Here is a 24,576-nt window from a genome sequence, read left to right on the forward strand (position 1 = left end):
CTTCCCTCCCTGACTCCCATTTCCTGTTGTCTGCCTGTGGGTAGTCGTTTTGAGTTCCACACAAATTTGGGTGCAAAGGAAGTAAAGCAGTACATCAAGGAAACACACACACTCAAGTCAAATATTGATTATGTGAATACAAAGGGAACTTTGACATTTCACCAACCTTTGAAGGCAGCAGTTTTTATTCAAAACAGGATAACTTGCTTTGAATAAGGTTGCATCACACAAGTCTGTTTGGCTTCGAATGAATCAGAACCTACAGATCCTTATGAAACCCCAAAGGCCATGTACACAAGGCACTGCTTGCAGACAGCTTAGAGTCCACCTAGCCCACCTGCTTAATAAAACCAAGGGAAGGCTAATGGCACAAGGCAGAAGATACGCAGGTCACTCTTGATGCTGTAACCATTAATCCAATACCACTTGCAGCAAACTTCAACCCTAAAGGGAACCACAGGTGTTTACCCCACTCAGCTCAAGACCCTGCCTGATATAAAAATGCATATCCAGAAAACATAAACCCAAGAATCATGATGATGATTCATAAAGGTAAAATATAAGCATATGCACCATCAAGAATTAACTTAGAAAAGATCTTTCTCAGTCCTCTCAATGCGCTGCAAACTTTAATCCTTCGAGCAAGACTCCAGTGGATCTGGAAGACTCAGTGCAAATCCCCAATCTCGCATTCGAGTTTCATCGGTGACCCCAGGCCAGTCATTCTCTCAGCCTAAATACCTCATAGGATTCTTGTGAGGATAAAAGGGAAGAAGGAAGAGCAATGCTGTAAGAGCAAAACAAACCAACCAAAAATAAGTTCCCTTAAGAGAAGCGTGCTCTCAAACATAGGGATATGGTACATGGCTTAGACTATAACAAACCAGGAAAGTGAATTAGTGTCTTTACTTGCAAGTAGCCAGAGGGCTATTGACAGTACTGTGTGGCATACAACTTTTTAATTAATTTAAAATGCTTGTATAAGAACGTAAGGAGAGCCCTGATGGATCGGACCAACAGTCCATCTAGTCCAGCATCCTGTCTCACACAGTGGCCAACCAGTTCCTCTGGGCAGCCAACAAAGCAAACCCCAAGAGTCCTTCATATTGCTTCCTCCTCTCAGTACCATCTCTAGTGAGGCATAAAGCATAGAGGCTGAGACCCTCCCCTGATGTTGCCTCCTGGCTCTGGGATTCAGAGATTTAATGCCTCTGAGAATGGAGGTTCCCCTCAGTCACCATGGCTAGTTGCCACTGATAAACCTATCTCTCCCTGAATAGCCTGGAGTGGTAAGCTAGAGTCATCCCATCAGTCCCCTCTTTGGCCCTTGTACAGATCGTATGGCATGTGGTTTACACTGCGTGTAGTGTCATCTACTCTGCTCCTCAACTCTCCCAAGAACTGGAAGCTGCTCCAATTGCTGCAGCAGCTCCACCCCATCCCTGGCTCACAGTGGGCCATTCCAACACTGCTGATCAACTACTGACGCAACTCTTTAATGGACAGTCCCTTCCTGCAGCAGCCGGCAGTCAGACATGGAAAAACTCCCATCCTTGAAAACAACCAACAGCCCTCTTAGGCAGAGGCTTGCTGGGAACATTTCCATGTGCCTGGTGTTACTCAAATTATGTTAAAAACTGCTATTCCAGACTTCTACCATGCCATATGTCCACAGTCCCTAAAGTGGTTCCTGGGCACCATGGCACCATCCGACACCTTTCATATAACCCAGGAAATGCTTTCGGAAAGGGGGGGGGGGTTGCCCAGCAAGGCTTCTGATTGGCTATGCAGAACTTTTGATTGAACTGTGCAGAACCAACTGCTTTGGGGGCTACAACCACAACCACGGTGGTTAGCTGCAGTATCAATCTTGTAGCTTGCTCTACCTCTTGAGGCAGCCATTTTGTGGCTGTGTCCACCATGCCCTTATGAAAAAAAATAAGTTTGGGGACCCTTGCCATAGGCAAACATGGAAAAGTACACAAAAAAGTGAAAAACAGATATATTAAGCCAGGAGGGGAAAAGTGGGTCACAGATCTTACGGAGCAAGAGATGAAACATGTGGACATTCATTCTAATCAGAAATCCTACCACGGAGTCTCAAAGGTAGTGGCATCTCCAAAACAAACGCTTCCCGCAAATCCTGAAAATCACAGCATCTCTCTAACGCAGCCATAGAAAAAGAACATGGAAACTTTGTATTAACCTTTTCCATGTGCAGATATGAACTGTTTCCCAACAGCTTAATAGTTAAGGAGAGAGTTATAATCCTTAACTTCAATAAAAGTTTAAATGACTTTTTGGCAATTTGACAGAAAATTCAAAGAAGAAGTAGAAAATTTTAGATAATTTATTGGCTAAAAAAGAAGAAGTGCTTTGAGAACTGCATATAAAAAGTAGGAGTGCTTTAAGACAATTAAATTATTTCCCTGCAGGCACTGTCTTTTCAATCTGAGCTAATGACATCATTTAAGGATGGTCCATTTAACTAAGAGTCTTTTGCAAGGCAGACAGATAGAAGGCAATCTGGAAGTGTTTGCTAGGAGTTCCCATATTTCAGAATTTAATAGTGAAATGTTTCCATCAAATTCTTACATTCAGACAGTAATCAACAGAATGAAAGAATAATCTTGTAAGAAAAATGTGTTGCAGCTTTTTAAGAAGTTTTCCACACTCTCCACCCCTCCTCCCCCAAAAGGAATCAGTTTCATTCTAATGGCAATTATGCCACTTTGGAATAATAACGGGATCAAGTTGGCTCAGTCTTTACTCCTGCCTCTAGAGTGCGCCCAAATCACTTCTATTACTGATGGCTTCAACAGTAAATTTCCTGTCCCTACCCTATCAATATGTAAATTAGCTCTGAATTCCTAGAAAAGGAGACAGTCTAGCCTGTGCCAGCCATTTACCATATGACAGTGGCAATTTTATGCTCCTTCAACACACATCTGTTTTGTCAGCCCTTACGATGTCCACAAATTCTTATAGATAGGTCATAATACTTGGGAAAGGAGGGGTGTTTACTATCCACAAGCAGAGCCTGGAACCTTGACAGGTTTTCCTTGCTCCAAGTGGTAACCAACTGGTCACCCAAATATTACTCCGGGTTTTCAAACCAAAGTCACTGTTCTCCAGTCACTTTCCCAAAAGCAAGAAACTTCCAAAATGCACACAGAATTCAGCTCCTCTTAAAGATCCAGTTCCTTTTTGCACAGAGCTGATCCATCCACAACAATACTGGAAAACTACACTGGTAGTTGCTCGATATGCACATTAGAGATTGCACATAACTCTCTGAATGAGTGGCTGGGATCCAGAAGCCAACAAGCCCCTCAGATTAATTTGTTGGCTACGGAGGATTTTGTGTAAAGTGAGGATGAAGTGCTGACATAACCAGAGAGGGGAGAACCCTGCTATCATGTGCATCACCATATGGTTTCTATTCCCCGCCTATAATATGGCTTATTTTGAAATCACTTGCACTTTCAACTCATGATCACAACATGATTCCACTCTCTGTTTGCCTAGACAATATTTACGGGTTGGTTTGTTTTTGTTTGTACAAGGAAAGGAAATTGGGGGGGGGGGGAGAACCTGTTCAAGATAATTGATTAAAACACCGTAAATACAATGCGGCATATGATATTTTATGGTGAAAAATAGAGAATTCCATTGCAACCATGATCTGGATGATCTTTAAACATTATGCAATGTTATATTGGTTAGCATGGATCCAAAGAAATGTGAGTGGAAAGAAAACAGCATGTAGTTAGCACTGACCCAGGTCCTCTAATCTGAAGCTTCTCAGGTAGTTCTCATCTTGTTGCAAGTACAAGAAGCTGCAAGAACTCTTGTGCAAACTGAAAAATATTTTTGATTACATGCAAGGCCTAGTGAAATCTTAAAGAAAGTTGGACTTACTAGGGAAGCCCCCAAATGTATGCATAATTTACTTAATTTGGATCACTTATTCAGAACAATTCTGCACCATCAAAAGTGGAAATTTCCAGTCAGCTAATATATTTTACCTTTGTGCAACATACATACTGTCCAAAAGTGGAATACTACATTTTACCAACCTACTGTGTTATACCACCTCTATGCCCTGTTCATACACATGCTTTTGGGGAGAGCACAACCAGACTGTACTGCAGGGCCAGCTACCCTAAATAACACTGGGCACTTGGGATATTGGAACTTTGGAAACTCTGCCAGGCCTGGCACACAGAAGATGGAATGCAGCATCAGGTCAAGCTGACACAGCTCTCAGAGACACTGTGACCCCCAAGCACAGCACCTACAAGCCCAGCAGGAACTCATTTGCATATCAGGTCACACACCCGATGCCAAGCCAGCCAGAACTGCATTCCTGTGTGTTCCTGCTCAAAAAAAAAAAAAAAAAAAAAAAGCCCTGCAGATAACTATGCTTCCATCTTGGGGGGGGGGGGCTAAGGTGTGATTCCCTGGGCTCTTGGAAGAAAGCAAGAACCTAGCTAATCTTATTATCCTTTCAGCCTCCAGGAAATGCATAAACTAAAAAAAGCCCTTTTCATTTGAACTCTCTGTCCTTGCATCAGACCTTTGGGCCCCTCCATGTGTATCTATATCAATATTTCCTGACAACACCCTGTCTCCAACTCCTAATCCTCCTGCTCCACCCCAAATATTAATTACTCTCCTGTTCCCCTCAGAAGAATCTAATCACCCTACCAAGTTTCATGCTTCTCCCAACACCTTTCTAGTAACTGGTTATCAACACCTATCAGGCATACCCAGCCCCTAGCTTCTTGTTTGTCTCAGCAGAACCTATCAATGCACCCAGGCACACATTGTCTCACACTCCATAATGTATTCATACATTGTTCCAAGAGTTTGGGAGTGAAAGTCTGAAGGCACCAAGACTAGACACACCAAGCATGTCCAGAATGCCTCCTTAAGAAGGCAAAAACATATCCTGAGGCATAAGTGGTCAGGATGTTTTTGCCTTCTTAAGGAGGCATTCTGGACATGTTTGGTATATCTTGGTGCCTTCAGACTTGCACCCCCAAACTCTGTTTGGGTTCCTTCCACAGTAGAGTGCTGGCCATTCTGCTGCTCTCCTCCATGGACTTCAAACCCTCTGGGCCAGGTAAATATGATCTCCTCTTCTCACAAATCTCATCCCCTATCTGCTCCACTAAAACCTATTTTCTGGTGCTTTTGCGTGTGTGTGTGTGTTAGTTTAATTGTGTGTATGTGTGTATTTTTATCATATTATTGTTTTAATAAAATTATCTTTATTATAATTGGTTTTGTTTTGTTATTTCAAAACTCTCTCACTCTGTCTCTCTGAATTATTACCAGTATACACTAGGTGGCATCTCACTCCTAAAGCTCTACCTGGGTCCTGTCTCTGCTAATTCCCCCCACAAAAAGAGACCACCACAGCATTTCTGGTAACAACTGTATGTTCCAGAGATAAAGTTCTTCTTACCTTTCCTTAAACATAGGTATAACACATAGAGAGCCAGTTTGGTGTAGTGGTTAAGTATGTGGACTCTTATCTGGGAGAACTGAGTTTGATTCCCCACTCCTCCACTTGCAGCTGCTGGAATGGCCTTGGGTCAGCCATAGCTTTTGTAGGAGTTGTCCTTGAAAGGGCAGCTGCTGTAAGAGCTTTCTCAGCCCTACCTCACAGGGTGTTGTTGGGGGGGGGGCAGGTAAAGGAGATTGTGACTGCTCTGAGACTGAGATTCAGAGTATAGGGTGGGATATAAATCCAATACCCTCTTCTTCATCAGTCTAGGTCTGAGACAGAGTTTGGAAGCATAGTACCCCCCTCTCAAAAAAAACCCTTCCATCCTGTCTATATCAATGCTTGAATGTATTACAGTGCTCCACTACAGCCATGGTAATTTCATTCCTCTCATGTGAAAGTAAAGTCTCTAGCGGTGCCATGACACAGCAACAGAAGGCATGTCAAAATGATTCCATACAGGGCTGTGGGCTGTAAAATGGGATCCAGTGGGTTTCCACAGTTGTGGTATCTCAGACTGCAGCCTGTACCAAGTACAGCTAGTGCTACATAGAAGGAACACTTTCCTTTGACTGCATAATCATATGTACAAGTTCATTTATTTGATAGTACCCCCCACTTTGCTTTAATTTATAAACCACTTAAAGGGTTCACTGCTTACAAAAACTAGTTCCTCATCAAGGTTAATGACCTTGTAGAGAGCATCTTAGGTACATGTAATTCAATGGTATTTGCATAATTACCTTAATGGAACAAGCCAGGTCCTATCTAGTCCAGCACACTGTCTTCAGCAAGGGCAAGTCAGAAGCCTCTGGGAGTTAACAAGTAGGGTATGAAACGATGATCATCTTCTCCATGCCCTACTCGTGGGCTGCCTGCATAATCTGGCATTAATGGCTCACCTCATGGGAGATTCCATTGAGCTATATTAGCTACTTGTAATAATGACTGCCATAAGAAAATTATGTGTGGTGTAGCACCATGGATTTCCTTTGGTCAATCCTAAACCTTCTATCAACAAGCTTGAGTGACCCTGGATTCCCATGCTGAGAGAGGCCTTTTTATTCATTCACTCCATATTGCTCATCATTTTACATACATCTAGTATACTCCCCTCTAAGTAGATTGCGGGAAAGGATGGAATACAAATCAACTAAATAAATAAAATAAACATATGAACATATTGAACATATGAAGCTGCCTTATACTGAATCAGACCCTTGGTCCATCAAAGTCAGTATTGTCTACTCAGACTGGCAGCGGCTCTCCAGGTTCTCAAGCTGAGGTTTTTCACACCTACTTGCCTGGACCCTTTTTTGGAGATGCCGGGGATTGAACCTGGGACCTTCTGCTTACAACGCAGATGCTCTACCACAGAGCCACCATCCCTCCCCTAAACATTTTAGCATTTCCTTGTGAGAAAATCAAAACTCAGATGAGTTTAACAGAAATCAGCAGAACAAGTCAGAAGAGCCACTCCTGTCAAGTTATAACAAACTGCAAAACAGTAAGGGTGTTACAAAGAGAAACAATGGCTAGGCAGTCTGTCTACCTGACAGATTTTTAAGAGGGTCTACCAAGCATTCTTGCACATAGTTGTAAACCTATGCCGTCCTTGTTTCACTCAGCTTTCCCCAATGAAATGTTTCCTGTTCTGACTAGCAAAACTATTCAGGAGTAGAAGATGGACAGACATACTCCATTATGCAGAGACCCTGGGAACATTATTATTACGTAAATAATATTTTCACAAGTGTGATGGAGTGGTCAGACTGTCATGCTAGGATATGAGAGACCCAAATTCAAATCCCCACTCTGCCATGGGAGTTTATTGAGTGACCTTGGGTCAGGCAAGGTCTCTCAACCTAGCATATCTCACAGGGTTCTTATAAAGATAAAATGCAGGAGTGGAGAAGGATGATGAAATTGTGAGCTGTTTGGGTCTGATTTCGGAGAAAAGCAAAGTGTAAATATCTAAATATATAATATGCTGAGAAATGTACCCCTCCTTCAAGATTACTGACTTGCTTATATAGCCAGTCATGTTCAAACCCCAGCTTTCCTTCTTTATTTCTAAAGTTGTTGTGGGTTTTTTGCTCTATCTCCCCTCAGTCCTATTCTCATCAATCAGGAACAATCTGGTAACGCAATCAGATCCAGAGGCATAGTTGATGTTCATATTCCAATCTGGCCTTCCATTACTCTACTGAACGTTGCCTACTATAGCCCCAACAAACACATATCTTCCAGTTTCAAGCAGCCACTTAACTACTTAGACTCTCTTTTACATTTCCCAGCTCCTTCTCCCTCATTAAGCTCCAACCCATTTGAGCACAGAAAAGTGCCACATTAAATCTCCTCTCCAGCCCAGTAACTTATCCAAGTGACATCATACTTCAGGTGGCAGCTTAGAACACAGGAAGAAGATACACCAAAAGCACTGCTTTCATGATATGAAATTAAAACTTTGAAGCACTGATCCAGATAAAATCATATGCACCAAAGGACTTTGTGCCTGCTTCACTGTGCAAATGTATGTGCCTAACCACCCAGTCAACTCAATTAACCATCAGTACTACTGGCCACTGTCAGAGGTAGACTCAGAAATCAGTCCATAGTCTCAGATGATCTGCTCTGCCAAAGCTGACCATCTGTTTGGTGTGGTGCAAGTGGTTCCCAATCCATTGCCAGGAAGCATGCCTGCATTACTCAAAGGGCCAGACCCCAGGAACTGCAATACACAGAGCTCCCTGCACCGTGATACAGGATGCTACATATGCAAAATCTTACCTTCTGCAAATGCTTTGTCTTAGCACAGACAGAGCAACAGTACAATGAAGAAAGTCACAAAAGTAACAGAAAAGATCCTTCCTTCACACTTCTAAAATAATTTCTTATAGAAAGTAAAAATGGGGGGGTTACACAGTCACACGATGCAAGAGCTTCTTTAAAGGTGAATGGAAGTGTGTATGTAGACAGGATTTAAGTGCATTTAGAATACATACAGGGGAAATTAATTTAGTGATAATTTCATGAAATCAAAAAACTGACTGAGGATTCAACACTAATGTCATAACTAGTTTGCCAAACTGGATAAATACACTGACGTATCTAAAGAATGCTTTACTTCAATTAGATATTAAATATTCTTAAAATATTCTTCAGTGCAATTGAGGCAGATTTCTGTGTTCTACCCAAGATGCTACTGTACCTGGCAGAAATATGAGAGTCACCCCAGATAGAAGATTATGTATCTGATATTAATACAAAATACCAGTATTTTAAAATGCTTCAGCTGCATGAAAAAGCTCTGAACTAGGAAATTACTTACTAATAGATTTAAGATTGAAAATGTATAACCATTCCATGAAAGTGAAAGTTAATTGGTGCCCAGAGGCATGTGTGGGAATAACTCAAAGGTTATTTTTTGCCCATCTGCAGTAGAAAGAAGAGCTTCCTACCGCACAAGGAGAACTTTCTCTAAATTATGCTGAATCCCTTGTAAAGACAGCTTTAAAAAAAGATCTTACCAACAAATTCAAAAATTTTTTTAGAACATTCTAATTTTATACATACAGCCTTTTTTAATAATATAACCAAATATAATATATTTCCAAATTTGTAAAATAAATAACTTTAAATACTGCAGCATTTTTTAAATCTGGGTTTTACTGTGCACGACACATATAGTACAAATCCAACATAACAGTTCTCTTATTTTTTCCAGTAATAATTTTTTGGAGTTGGCACAGATGAACTATTTTGTCCCTATACTAAAAGATTAAAACACTCAGAAATACAATAACGGGCTTCGAGAAAATGGAGTGCATCACTTCAGCACCAAAGGCTACTGAATATACACTTAACCACTATTTCTACTTTTCCCGTCCTGAAATAAATAAGTAGCACTTTATGCATATATTCCAGGAAAATATTCTTATTGTAAAATGACAAATTCTTGGATCGCTCTGCAGAAGGTTACCATATATAATTATTTTAACATCTCCCGAACTTGAGTATAATTTTGTTTGTAATGGTTATTGGCCCCGTGCAAAAAAACCTGGAGTATAATTTTAAAAGTTTTTAAAATGTTTGCCAAGGGAAAAAATATTTGAGATCCTGGTACTGAAGATTTAATGTAAAGCAAGAGCTTCTAGATCAATACACCAAAGGCCTTTTAAAAATCTATTTTAAATATCAAGCTATATGACTACAAACCATTCCTGCATTATTATAAGCTTACTTAATATAATGAAGAAATTGTGCATTGGTCAAACAAAAATTCTATCAAAAAATTTGACTGTGAATACACCCAAAGTCCGATCACAGCCCAGGAGCAAAGAAAGCCATAAAACCATAAAAACCAGTGTTAGACTTCCCTGATGTGGCCTCTTGAAGTCATAAAACTCAAAGCATCTTTCCCAAACTGTCTTAATTCACTTGTGCCTTAACTATCTGGGTTATAAATACCTTCGTTTCTTGACATGTTTTCTCCCACAGACTCCATTTCCACAGGAAATGAAAAGTATTGTAAATTCCTTGCATATTACCATAATAGCCAAAGCATTAATGCAATATTATTGCGGCTGGAGAGAAGTGAACTGTTGCTTTATAAATCACCACATGGAAACACGAGTGTAAAAATTGTTGCCTGAATGAAGAAGGTTAATCTTAGAATAGATAATTCAAAAGGTGCAAAGAGAAGACAGATTTTTATCGATCAGTTCAAAACGCTAACTTGTGTTATATGGCAAATGTACTGAATCAAATACTCAGACTGGAAACATCTTTCTCTCATGCATTTTTACAGCAACAATGCAACCACTAGAAGTGTACAATGGACAAATACAAAATCAGGCTGCAGACTCTTACGGAACAGCTAAGGCGTCTTTTGCATGTCAGTTGACAATAAAGCATTCTTCCACCCGCACAAAGGAGGAAAGGACTCTTTGCAGGCAGTATAAGCCCTATCGGCTGTGCAAATGTGCAGTTGCTAAGAGGCAAATATGCCTTCACTTGTAATCAAATAGCCCAAGCTCAGCACTGCTGCTGGCTTGGGGCGAAAAGCAAATTCCACCAGCCACAAACTTAGAAACAGTCCTGAATTATTTGTCGCTGACCGCTGGCTGAACCCTGTCCTGATGAGCACCATCACCATTAGCTACTTCTCGGCATATTCCATCACCCAATGGCAACAGCCGCATGCTGCAGCTCAGGCTACAAGAAATTGATCAAACTGGGTAATGAGACTATTTCTTCGCTGAGGTTATTTTAAATGAATATAAATATTTTCTTTCTACATAATTTGCCACAAAAGGTCACCGAGCTCCCTATGATTCTGAAGAAAAATGCTTTAGAATCCCGGTCTCCGTATCTGAACAAAACAAACAGTTCTGCAGAATTTTGTTGGGGGGGAGGGGTGTCCAATGGGATAAATCTTACTGACTTGACAACATCCTATACAACTGATTAGAGGAAACCATTTAAAGCTGCACATTTTAGTTACAGCTGAAAAGATACCATGCAATTTTAGAAAGATATATAACTAATCATGACTTACTTATTATAAACCTTCCGCAGAGGCACATTTTTGCCAAACAGCCTGAACTCTAAAACACACAAATTGAACTTGTGGGCAAAGAACTGGTAGGCTGAATGTAATATTCTGGGTAAGTACAAGACATTTTCTCTCCCTGCCCTTCCAATGAGCAGCCACTTCTGTACATTAGGCAACTGTCCAGAGAGATATTTTTTATTTATCTACATTTATATCCCATTTTTCTCCGCAGTGGAGACCCAAAAGTGGCTTACAACATTCTTCCCTTTTCCATTTTATCCTCACAACAGTCCTGTGAGGTAGGTTAGACTGAGAGTATATGACTGGCCCAAGGTCATCCAGCAGGCTTCCACAGCAGAGCAAGTCTCTCAGATCCCAATCAGATACTCTAACCACTACACCACAAACCACACACACGTTCACACACAGTGCTTAAGTTCTCTCAGGTGCTCATGCAACTCTTCAGAACCTAGCAATATCATTCACTTTAGGGTGAACACTTCTACAATTAGCAAGATAAATACAGATATGGATGTATTATAGGTTTTCTACAGATTCCTTCTTCATAATGAATTGTGCATCTGTACTACTTAATGTGTCATACATTCACTTACAGTTGAGGTCCATTTAACTTTGGCAAGCAGCAAGAAGAAGACAATTTTTTTTGTTTCACATCAGGGTATAATTTTCGAACAGGATTTTCAGCAGCAGCTAAATATGATTAAAATTCAGTGTAGAGCTGCAGGTGTATTGAAGCCTTTGTCACCTACCTAACTATAGCAAGGAACACATGCAATAGTAAAACTCATCTAACTGCATGTTCTTGCTTACACCCGAATTGCCTATATGAAAGATGCCTTTTCATTAAGTGTTTTAACCAATCAAGCCTCCAATGGGACTCCCCCCGAATATCATATTCTGCAGTACTATAGTAAAAAGAAGAAAACTGTGGTTAAAATCTGAAAATAGAAATATTTTATGAGTCTCCTCATTGAAAAATGTCTTGGTTTTTACATAAGAACATAAGAGAAGCCATTGTTAGATCAGGCCAATGGCCCATCCAGTCCAGCACTCTGTGTCACACAGTGGCAAAAAAAATTATATATATATAAATGTATATGTATATACACACACACACTGTGGCTAATAGCCACTGATGGACCTCTGCTCCATATTTTTATCTAACCCCCTCTTGAAGGTGGCTATGCTTGTGGCCGCCACCACCTCCTGTGGTAGTGAATTTCACATGTTAACCACCCTTTGGGTGAAGTACTTCCTTTTATCCGTTTTAACCTGTCTGCTCAGCAATTTCATCGAATGCCCACGAGTTCTTGTATTGTGAAAAAGGGAGAAAAGTACTTCTTTCTCTACTTTCTCCTTCCCATGCATTATCTTGTAAACCTCTATCATGTCACCCCGCAGTCGACGATATGTTTTCTGTTAAAGGAAAACATATACCCTAAAGCACAGATAGCCAAGGCTTGAATTCTTGGGGGCCACTCAATTCTTCAGGAGTAGAAAGTCTGCGTCAAAACCAACTTCTTCATGGGTGAGCAGGCCCAGCATTGAAACTGGCAATGTGTCTAGGAAGATTTTCACACTTATGGCTAATACATTTAAATGCAAGGACATATCCAACATTAATGGGAAGGTTCAACAATTCCTTGGTACCAGGTTGTCACAGCATCTAAAAATTATATTGTGGTACTCAGCATTTCCAGCAGTGATTTGATTGTAGTGTCTTCCAGTGATCTCCAGAAGAAATGCAGACTTATCATTTAACTTCGTAAGATTTTTTATTGTATGACCTAAAAAACACATGGGCATGACGTTCTTGTCATGGGGTGCTTTCAGATGGCAACTGTTTGTAAGAATGGCAGAATTCACTTGCACAGTAAAAATCCAGCTGCAAAGTGTGTTATTTAGTGTGTGTCAACACATCCATTGCTCGCTTATTTATTTCTTCATCATTTGCTTTCTAGGCTGGCTCAATTAAGCAGACCTTTTTAATGCAATAATGAAGCTATGAGAAACTGTGGGGAAGTTTGGTCACAGTTAGATATTAGCTTTCCATTGTGGTGACATAGTTATCATGATATATAATACAATGATATTGCAATAGCTTTAATAAAATTATGAGAAACTGTGAAGAGTTTAGGATTACGTTTAGTTGTAGCAATAATGAGAAAATGTGATCAATAAAACACAAAACCCTGAAGGCTAGAAAATAAGTCTGGTTCCTACAGGCAAATAAAAATTTTCACGACCTGCATGGATGTGTAAGTTCCTCAGTCTCACAACTTTTTTTTGGGGGGGGGGGGGATCTCTACAAGAAAAGAGATGATTAAAATATTCACCATATCTCAGGTAAAAAAAAATTAAAAGTTGCCAAGACACTACTGAGATATTTTTGAATAGCTGTCTTAAAACTGAACAAGCCAGAGAAAAATCAGGGGTACAAGCAACTTCAGATACCTATGTCTAGCATTGGACTGAAACCAGCATCTAAGTTAAGAATTGGCCACAAACTGTGGTGTAAAAACAGGATCTAACGCAGGTTTGTAAACCATGTTTGCATTCTTTATTGTTAGGTTTTACATCTAATCTCAGAAACCACAGTTAATGTCATTTCTCTGTTTCTCAGATATTCTGTTTGTAAAGGTAACAAAATAGGTTTTGCTGATGTCTCCCTCTTCATGACTTCCAAGGACCTTGACTCTGCTCATCAAAGCCATGGTATGTGAAGGCTCTTAATCAGAGTTAAGACAACAAACCATGATTTGCACTAACCATGTTGAGCATTATACAACACTGGACCGGTCTGTAGACTATTATCTAGCCAAGTACCACGGAAGTGTAAGTAGCATACAAAATATTGCTCAAAACGATCAAGATTGCCCATCACCTGAGCAAATGGTATTCCTAATTCTTGGTTTATCCAGTAATTACAAAAAGGACGAAAATGTTTGCTGAAGTATCATGCAAACTATGGCACTGGACCCTGTTTAAAGAGGAAAACTGCTAGCAAACAGTATTCTGTCCTTCCCGAAATGCATCCAACACTGAATTCTCAACATGTACACAAATGAGACAAAAATGCATAAAATTACCAATTAAAATCAATAGTAAGGGAAAATTAGCAGCTAGTAGCAGTAGAGGTCTAATCAACAGTCTAGCCATTTGACAAAGTCAGTGGCAACAGCACTGGAGTCATCACAACTTCTACTGCCAATGAGCCAGATGGTGTTACTGGAAAAAATTATGCCCACAGACTGGCAGCTTGATCCTGTGATTACTGCCCAAGGGAAGGAGTAATGAAAACAAGGAATAGTTAGATGTGATGGGGTAAATCAATTATCACCAACTCATTGCAGCCCTTCCTAGATTACTTTAGAAACTTATCTTAACTACAAGCACCTGGTAGGTGAAAAGGTTCCCATCAGCGGAGACACGATCTTTCTTCATTGACTGAGTTAATATAATGAAATATAATTTTTATTCATGGATGACAAAGCAATTTCTCCTAATTTTGTACAACAGATAAATGCATTTTAAGACACTTGCCACAAAAACCTTCCATCAGATATCTGAAATACGAGTACCACTTGAAGTTGCATTTTTATTCCCCCCTCCTATAGCATTATTTTGAAAAAGTCTAAAAATATGCAAAATAATAGTCTTATGACAAGTACTTCTGAAATGACCCTGAGGGCAGATAATTTCACATCATAGTGTAAAACTAGACATTCTAGATGAAGTTAACTTTGGCTGGAATATATTTGAATAGAAAAAACTTGGAGACACTAGTTTCTATAAAAGTAAACCCACACACCTCCTTCCCCATTCCATTTTCCATTTTTCTATTCCTTATTGAGAGACTAGAAATTAAACTGGTGTTGAGCAATTGACTTTTGTTAGTCTCTTTTTCCATCTCCTTGCAAAGCAATGAGCTAAACAACTGGCATCGCCATTGCTTTCCTGAAATGGCATCAGCATTAAGAACTTCTCAACAAGGCAAACCAAGTCTCACCCATTCTGCTGTGGACTATAATGCAACTTAAGCTTGGAGATCATGCAAGGCCAGTGAAGGAGACCAGGCAGTGGAGACAGGGTATATACACCTGAGACCTCTGGGACTCAGAAAACAAAAATATGCAAATAATTTGGCAGTATGGAAAACTTGTGTCCAAAGGCAACTGCCAAGATCCTTTTGGACTACAATTAATAAAACTATCGACCTCATAAAAGCTCAGTGATAGGCACAGAGAAGAAATGTTGCAGTAGGCAAGAAATACACAGTGACAACAGGTGATTTTTCTAGATACAGAAATATTATGAATGAATGAATCAATAAAGGTGTTTCGGTAAAAAGCAAAGAGTCGGACTCAATTGTGCAACTGAACAACAACAAAAGTCACATATTTAAGTACAACAACTGTGAACAGTCCAAGGTAGCCAGTAAGAACTACCACTGAAGCACACTGGGATTTCCTGTTTGTATAAACAGACAGTTGTTATGCTGAGATAACACAATGGTAACTATCACAGAAATTATGTGTAAATAAGTCCTCAGTGATATATAGGAGTGCTCCATTCCAACCCAAATATATGCTGAATCATGTACTGGGGACTACCGACCCCATAAGCCCACCTGTGCCTTCTTAAAAATTTGATATGAACGAGTGAATATAATATAAAAGGACTTTCATTTTTAAATACTACCTAAAAGCGTTAATCAAGATCACACAGGAAGTGTGTCATAACTGATTTTCTGGGCCATTGATTTCATTTTGTACTACATGAAAACTCTGCCTACCATGATTCTTAGAAACAGGCGGACATTGAGAAAGGCATATTTTCTGCATTCATTTCTACTGCCTGTACTTGAGGCAAAGAGCTCCCTATCTCTCTTCATAGTAACGGCAATTGTTTTGAAATAGTTCCATGATATATTTACATACTTCAATGCTACTACAAATATATTTATATCAAAAATATACACTAGACCAAAAAACAAAACAAAACATAAATCAGAATGATTCCAAAGCAAATGCAAAAACTGGTAGACAAATACTGTTTCACAGGTGAAAGGACTGAATATGCATAATAAAATAATTCGGGGTCACCTCACCTTTAAACTGGCATGTCAGAGGTTTGATCAGATTCTATAAAAAATACAACTGAACAAACTGAAACTGAAAAGAGAATTGTTTTCAGATGAGTTAAGACATCATCTCATCTTTTTAAACATTATAAGACCATGACTTTGGAAAACAAAACAAGTGATGAGTGCTCCCCAACATAAAGCTTTTTTTAAAGCTATGGTATTTAGATAAACAAATTCAAGATGCAGTAAATTCTTTGTTAAAATCTAACAGTAAACAGAATTTTTAAATTTAAAAACTGGAGGTGTCCAAGGCATCTTTATCTAACATTAACAGTGCATTCCTAAGGAGAGTTGCATCCTTGGAAGGGTGTAATTCTGTTTAGGATAGCTCTGTACAAGTTGATTCATACAAGTGTTTTCATAACACATGACCAGTTCTAGCCACCCCCAAACACATATTTATACAGAGGATACCTATATGGGAATCAGCAGGAAATGGCACAGCCAGGAGGGATTCCCCTGAGCACAGAAGCTAGATTCAGTGCAGCTGCTCACTGCAACCATGTACTATTCAGTTCCCACTTGTGTTTCACTATACATACAATCATGGGCATATCAGCAGCTGGCAGTATCCTAGGACTGCTTGAACGGAGGAGAACATTTCCTGGAGAACCACCAGTTACCTCACAATCACAATCAAATAGCAGGCCCTTTAGAAAATACTATACACTATAAATATGACATTTTCCCATTTTCAGCTTTCCCTCCTTTCAATTTTTTTTTTAAATTGCCTCTTGCCATTACAAGAAAATGTAGCAATTCTAACCATATGCAATTTGCATATAACCCCTCCCCCAACACATCTTGTTTTCCTGGTTTCCAAATAAATGAAGTGATCATTAACAATAGGTCAAGGTCTACTCTCTGCCACAAACATATTAAAACAAAAAGATGTGCAACACTATTGTACAATATACAAACCTGTCACTTATGTTACAACAAACATAGCCATCAATAAAGGGTGGTGGGAGAGAATCCCATTCAAAAATCAATTATATGGAGTCTTTTGTATAGAGAAGTACCACACCTTTCAGGCAACTGGTATTAATGAGCAGGCATGACTATAGAATCCCCATCAGTTTTTCTGACAAAGCTGCAACTACTCCAGTCTGTCATTGAAATTCCATTAATCCGGTGCAGCCAAGTCCAGTGCGAAAATCAAAACTCCATCTAACCCTTTATCAGTTCACAATAACCTACAAGTGAACTCTGCCTGTTAGCATATAGCAAGTTATGATTTTGCTATCAATCAGGCTGCAAGCCGATAAAATAAAAGCCAGCCAGACAAGTTCGCCAGACAAGAATTTTCGTGTGTCTTGTTTTATTTTGAGATATCCTTTTGGAGTTGTCGTTGTTTTTTTTAAATTCTTCTTTCTATCCTCATTTTCTGTGGATCTTCCAGTAAGGTGCCTAGACCTCAGGAGTTCCCACACTGTGCTCCCTTCCTCCAATTTAATCGCTGCCAGCGATCAAGTCAAAGCATCACTGAAGTGTGCTTGAATTTCATTAGAAGATATAACTTATGCTACTTTCTTACAGTACCTAATAAACCATAAAGAAACCTAAACACATACGGCTGGAGGGAATAACTAGAAAATTAGGTGGCCATTGGGGAACTGAGTGAACTTTTGAACCAAGGTAACAGAGGGGGGAAATACTTTCAAAAAACAAAGGGAAAGACAGGCTTTATAGTGTATACTTAAATGCGTTGGGCTGTTGTTTTCAGAACCTCAAAAAATTAAATGTATCATGAGTGATTCATACATAAAGTTTATAATCTAACCCATATTTCATGACTGTAAAGAAAGAAGCCAAAACACACACCAAAAGAACAACCAAAGCTACTGGATTAAAAAAAGGCCTTTTGGTGACCTGTGCTAATTAAGTTAGAATATTTATTGTTTAAACACAACAGTTCTCTCCGCAGTAATATAAAGTAATATAACTATTAGACAATAGTGAAAGAAAAGACTATTCTTTTTTTAAAAAATCACATTTTAAATCATTTTAAAAAACCATACAACACTTTATGGTTACTAGAACATTACTACAATAATTACTATATACATATATATATATTAAACTGCCAAACAGACAATCAAAAGCAAAATTACCAACAATAAAATTTTATTCTTAGAGGCACTAGTTTTATTCTGTGGGTATGATCATTGGTGAAGATCATGGCTTAATAGAAGAAAAACTACTGACTACTGATAGATCCTAATTCTCCATTTATGCCACAATGGGCGACATGTTTAATTGGATGACTATTCCTGTGATTTCATATTTCCAGTGCTTCTGATTACAAGCTGAACTCTACTCTGAAATGCATCAGATATAAGCACTTCTACTTGTGAGACAATCACATTCAGCAGCAAAACAGAGTAGGCCTGGATATCTAAATACTGAATTCCAAAAAACATTAAAAGTGGTCTAAAAAGTGGTCTAAAATGAGGTAAATCAGAAGGGAGCTGTTACATTTGATTCACTGCCCCCATACATAGAAGCATTAGTGATCTGCTTGATACACAAAGATTAAAATGGTTACCTACAGAGCAGCTATCAAAATTTATGAAGTATATCCACCAACATAATTCATACTAATTAAAGAATGGCAGAATGATACTTAACCAAACAGACAAGAAGAAACTGCTCATTCCATATTATAATCTTCTGCACATTTTTACAACATTTCTGGTATGAAATATTTACTTAAATTAGTAAAAGAACTGGAAACCTGTTAAACTAATTATTTGCATATTGATATTGATGGGATACTTAATAATTGGGCACCTCCACTGTTGAGAAATACATTGTTCATTTTCACCAATAAATGCAGATGCCTTACACCCCTTTTAAACAAAGCACATCTCTTTGTAATGGAGTTCAATATGCCATAGATCCAAAACATAGCAAATGGTATGTTAGCAACATGTCTGTTAGGATATAAAGCACCTTTTGTCTTTATTTTGTGTATCATATGGGGGGGGGGGGAATCAGTCTATATTTTATAGGAACTCTTTTGCCAATAAATATAAAAAAGAAAAAGGCAGCAAAAGCAAGAGGTTATTTTATTGCTGGCTTTAAAAATAGAACTTCACCCTTTCCCATTATATAAAGAAAATTCCACAAAAATTAACTCTTAATAGTCACTGTTACACAATTTATAGAGTTCTAGGCACGTAAAGATACTGTATTTTCTGAACCAGTTGTTAGCAGGTTTATCACTTATGCACATTCTTGACTTATCCCTGTTCTGCAGTAGACATAATTTTATACCTCATAAAAGCAATTTATGTTTCCAAAGGGAATAATCTGGATAACATAAAATGTGGAAAAGCATGTTGCAGGAAACATATTTTCATTCCACAATGGTACCTCAAGGCAGAGGTGGAACTGCACAGTTTGATCATCATTGGATGGCAAAAAACATTTACTTTTAAGTCTAACATTTGGGAATTAATTGGTTGCTCAGACTACACGCATATGCACACACATGATAACATAAACTTTTTAAAAAATCTATGGCAAGCCAAGATGCAACAATTTCCACAAAATTCGCAGACATTTTGCTCTCTGAGAACAATTTATAAATGATCTGATAGTGCAATCCTATGCATAGTTAGTCCAGTCTAAGACCACTTCAATCAATGGGCTCAGGTCTAAGAAGGGTGAAATAAAAATCCAAATAATAAATAGGTTGCAGTAATGCTACAGAAAGCAAAAACAAAATTGCACCGTATGGTGGATATTTTAATGAACTCAGAAGGGGGAGGGGAATCCTTTTTCAATACTATTGATACCCAAACGGCTTGAATTAGAGATCAAACTAAAAAGACAGTACAAGGAGGACATTCATTCTGATTGGAGGATGCCCCCCCCCAAAATCCATCAGCTACACTATTTCATTATTTACGTAGCAAAAGGAGCAGATCATTGAGTAGTACAATAAAATTAAAGCAAGAATCTGGTACTGATGAATTAATCAAAACTTCGTTTCAAGGAAAATTCTGAGTATATTTTGGTGTCCAGCCCATTGGGGGAGAACAAACTGAAGAGAAAGTAATCAAAGTTAAGGAAACCGTTTTGGTTGCAGAAACACAAATGAACATGGTGTGCATTTTAAAGATATTCACTGTGCTTTATTTACCACTAGAGAGCACTCTTCTGTTCCTTAAACAGTCTTGGGAAGGCAAGAAAACAAGGCCCCTATGTCTCAGGAGGCCTTGCTGCTTATCTCTTGCCCAAAAATTCACCACCCAGTTCCAAAACAGTACAGTGCAATCAAACTAACAAATCAACAAAATGACTGCATCCTGAGATTAAAAAAACACTTACCATCAGACAGACCATCATCTTTATCATACCGATCAGATAGGTTGTCAGGAGCCAAAGGCCACGGACCTTCATGTTCTTCCCCATCTTCTAATTCTCCTGTATAAACCAAGTATTTACCAGGGATTACAACAGATTCCTTTCCATTTGACAATGTAAAACATCATTACTAACTCAGTTTCAAATACAAGACTCTACCCAGGTAGGCGGCTCTTTCCTGTATGTAAAGCAGAAGTAGAGGACCCAAACTACACCTCTATTGGCCAAGTGTGTGTTAATAAACGGCACAATAATCTGTGTTCTTTATTAGTGAAGGAGTTCTCTTAATTCAAATAGGAGTGGAAATATCTACCCAAAAAAACCCAATATGACAAGCTATGGCAGAGGAACTGCTTAAAAGAGGAAGGGTACCATAAATATCAGAAGCTTCTGACCCCTTTTTCTAACTTTCTTGTATAATCCTTCTCCTTACATCAAATGTGACTTCCCCTATGAACTTTAAATAAATAGAACCACCATACTTTATTAACTACAGTGCACTTCGCTATAACATACACACAACACTGATATGCCATTTGTGGCAGGATACTAGCACAATGTACAAACACACTGCCCTACATGGAGCACTAATTTCAAACTGAAGCAGGACAAAGAGCATACAGTATGGCATGCTTGTTACAAACAGCTTTGTCACCCGTCCAGAAGACAATTCATCTGACACCTGCCATTCCACTGCTCAACCAGTTTTCCGGCAGCATTGTGGTAAGTTAGATGCTGCGTGCAAAGCCCAGCATGGATCCATAAAATCTTGCCTAAGCAACCTTTCAAAAGCTTATGTCTGAATAAACCTTGCAGTACAATAGTGATTCACCTATACTAAGCTATATTACTCCTGAAGAACAAGAGTACTTGAAGAAGTTTCCAATTTATTAATAATATCTAGCAGTCCTGCTAAAACCATTTCACTCTCCACGTTCTTTGCACAAAGAGTGGGATGCAATTCAGATAATAACACATTTCCATAGTCTGTGGGACGTTTGCACCCAACTGTCATCTACTATTTGTATAAATTTTCAATTCAAATCAGTATTAGCTCATAGTTTTAAAAAGCCTGGAACTTTCATAGCTTTCTGTACTTCCAAAAAACTACAACCTAGATGTGGCCTACTGGATTCTCTATATAGTGCAGAATCATGATAATGACTACTATTTAGGAGCAAAAGCATGAAAACCTTCCCCTCTGCCTTATTACCCACGCCCCTTTCGTAAGAAAAACATGGATGATTTCAGGCACTTTAAACATACAGAAAATATAACATATCCATAAATGATTATGATAGGTGATGATGATATTGGATTTATATCCCACCCTCCACTCTGAATCTCAGAGTGGCTCACAATCTCCCTTATCTTCCTCACCCGCCCTGTGAGGTAGGTGAGGCTGAGAGGACTCTCGCAGCAGTTGCCCTTTCAAGGACAATTCCTGTGAAAGCTAAGGCTGACCCAAGGCCATTCCAGCAGCTGCAAGTGGAGGAGTGGGGAATCAAACCCGGTTCTCCCAGATAAGAGTCCACACACTTAACCACTATACCAAACTAGATGTTATGAAGTACCATCTTAAGAGCTTAAATGGTCTCTTGGAACAATTAGAAGGTCAGGTAGACAACAAAGAAGAGATGTGTGAATTGCCTAATCATGGTGACATTTAATACACTGGAACAACTAGGACCATACAGCAGACTCCAATAATAGAGGTGTGCTACAACTCTCATGCCACAGAATTGTGACACAGGCACATCCTTTTCGTACACACAATAAGGACAATTCCAAATGACATTTTCCTACTAATTCAATGACAACACTGGTAAATCTCCTTACTAGTTCACTATTGGTAATTCTCCCCCTCCCCTCCGGCTAGTGTCCCTAACCAACACACACAGATTCCCTTACCACAAGCTTTCCACAGAAACTGGGAGATGAAGAGGTATCTGTGCTGGACATTAGAATCTAGCCCTCTCCCTTTCCCAGTCCACTGGCACAGACACAGAACATTCAGGGAGGCAGCAAAGTTAAGTTCTGAACTACTGGAGGGGAGGAGGTGCTTTTGCCCAATGTCCTTCACTGCCCCTGGTTGTAAACAGCTTCAATCCAAACTTCAGTGGTGCTTCTGCACTCTCTCTGTAACCAGGAAAAGCAGGGGGGAAATCCAGTGAATGAAACTCAACATATATCCTAACAGAAGTTAGCATTAAGTGGGTCGCTTCTCCTTTTGAAGGATTTGTATCAAGTACATGGAGTGAGCACTTAAACTAAATCAAGCATCTCTTAAGCACTGTTTCATATGATGAAAAAAGTGAGGGATGAGGGTCCTGACTGCGGCGATAGTAAGAGAAACATCGCTCCCCGAACAGCAATAAAACAAAATTCAATGTTTGTTATAACAAGGCCAAATTTACTAATTTCTTTGAAAACTGTTTTGTATTTTCATCCGAGGTCAGCCTATTTTCTCTGTCTGAGGCTGTCAGATGATAATTTCTCAGTGCTACTCTTTCATTCAGTAGGATGAGTCACTGTTTAGCATCCCAAGACACAAATTTGGTCCCTTCAACAGGTGCTGTGCATCTAGTAGTTTACATGGGATGGGGAGAGCTTAAAAATTCAATAAAGAAAAGAGTGAAAAGAGTTCAAGTAGTATCTATGCAATAGAAAGCTGAACTACAAAGAAATAAGAGCCATCAGGTAAATGTATCCAGCACAATTTGCTGGCATAATTGAAAGCATTACAGCCTAATCAGACATCTAAAAGCAAGGCATGTTCAAACGAAATGTCTATAGACTCATTAACGGGCAGCTATTCCATTATAATCTTGCATAATGTCAGTGATGCCTTGAGCCTGTGCCAATGAAAACAGCATAAATTGTGCATCTCATTTCTGCAGCCATAAAATTAATGATCAGTTTAAAAATACTTCTTTATAAAAAGTTATTACACAAAGAAAAAGCCTTGGATGTATCCCTGTGATGTAGCCATGAGGATAATTAAGAAACTGATGCTCATTAATATGGCTTCCCCAGAACAACCTTTGATTTATCCTAGAACTTTAAAAAAAGTTTCATTAATTAAGCATGCTCTAATGGTTATAGGGGAAAACACTATTTTTTCCTTCTATAACTTAATCACATGTATTTTGATAGCAGAAATAAGACATAGTACATGATCCTTTTTTATTAAAAATACTTGCCACCCATTTGCATGCGTTTGCTTATTGATTCTGCTTATTGATAATGCTGCTATACTAATATGGGGAACTATAGCTTTTACTCTTACCATTGTTAATGGAGAATACCTATTAATTCCCCAATAATAAGTTCTGATTGATATTACAGCCCTTTTCACATTACCATTCTAAACATGCTGTTATTTGCTGTTGGCTCAGTTTTATGTAAAGTGATCCAGGGATGAGGGGTACACTGAGTCAAGGCATCTCAATGGTGCCACTATTACAATGAAGAACTATAGTGGTTTAGTGCTATAGCGCTCAGAACATTTTTTTAAAGCCCAAGAACGACTCCATGGCAAAAAAAAGCGAGGGGACCAGCATTGTAGGAAGCACACTGTTTTAAACAGTACACCACAGTGATTCAGAAGCTCATCAAAGGGGTAGAAAATGGAAGAAAGCAGTTTCCTTCAAAAGTGGTTCAACCAAGCTTTGCTAACCCAAACGCAAGCAGGTCTGTAAAATGGGTCTGTCTGGAATGTCAGAACAAATCCATTGGAAACCAGTTACTAAAATGGAATACAAAGGCAGTTTGAAAAGGGCCTACATCAGCTACTATCAAGGAATTATGTAGTATTTATACTGACCTCACATATCTGCTAAAATATATATCCTGTTCTGTTACTTTCTGACTCGATCTGGCTCTCTCTATGCTCTCTTCAACAATTGGTTTATAATCATGAGTTCTGTCATCATCAATATTTGACTTCTGCCACAGACTCTA

At 39.0% G+C, this 24,576-nt stretch overlaps 1 protein-coding gene across 1 annotated transcript in view; it reads right to left on the bottom strand.

Moving 5' to 3' along the window:
* Positions 1 to 24,576, bottom strand: part of SKAP2 (src kinase associated phosphoprotein 2) — a 151,148-nt gene that overhangs the window by 108,663 nt on the left and 17,909 nt on the right. Inside the window, exon 4 of the mRNA XM_060248678.1 lies at positions 20,578 to 20,673. Coding sequence (XP_060104661.1) covers positions 20,578 to 20,673 — 96 coding nt within the window. The remainder of the gene's footprint in view (positions 1 to 20,577; positions 20,674 to 24,576) is intronic.

This window comes from Heteronotia binoei, chromosome 10, assembly GCF_032191835.1.
Source record: "Heteronotia binoei isolate CCM8104 ecotype False Entrance Well chromosome 10, APGP_CSIRO_Hbin_v1, whole genome shotgun sequence".
Classification (NCBI taxonomy): Eukaryota; Metazoa; Chordata; class Lepidosauria; order Squamata; family Gekkonidae; genus Heteronotia; species Heteronotia binoei.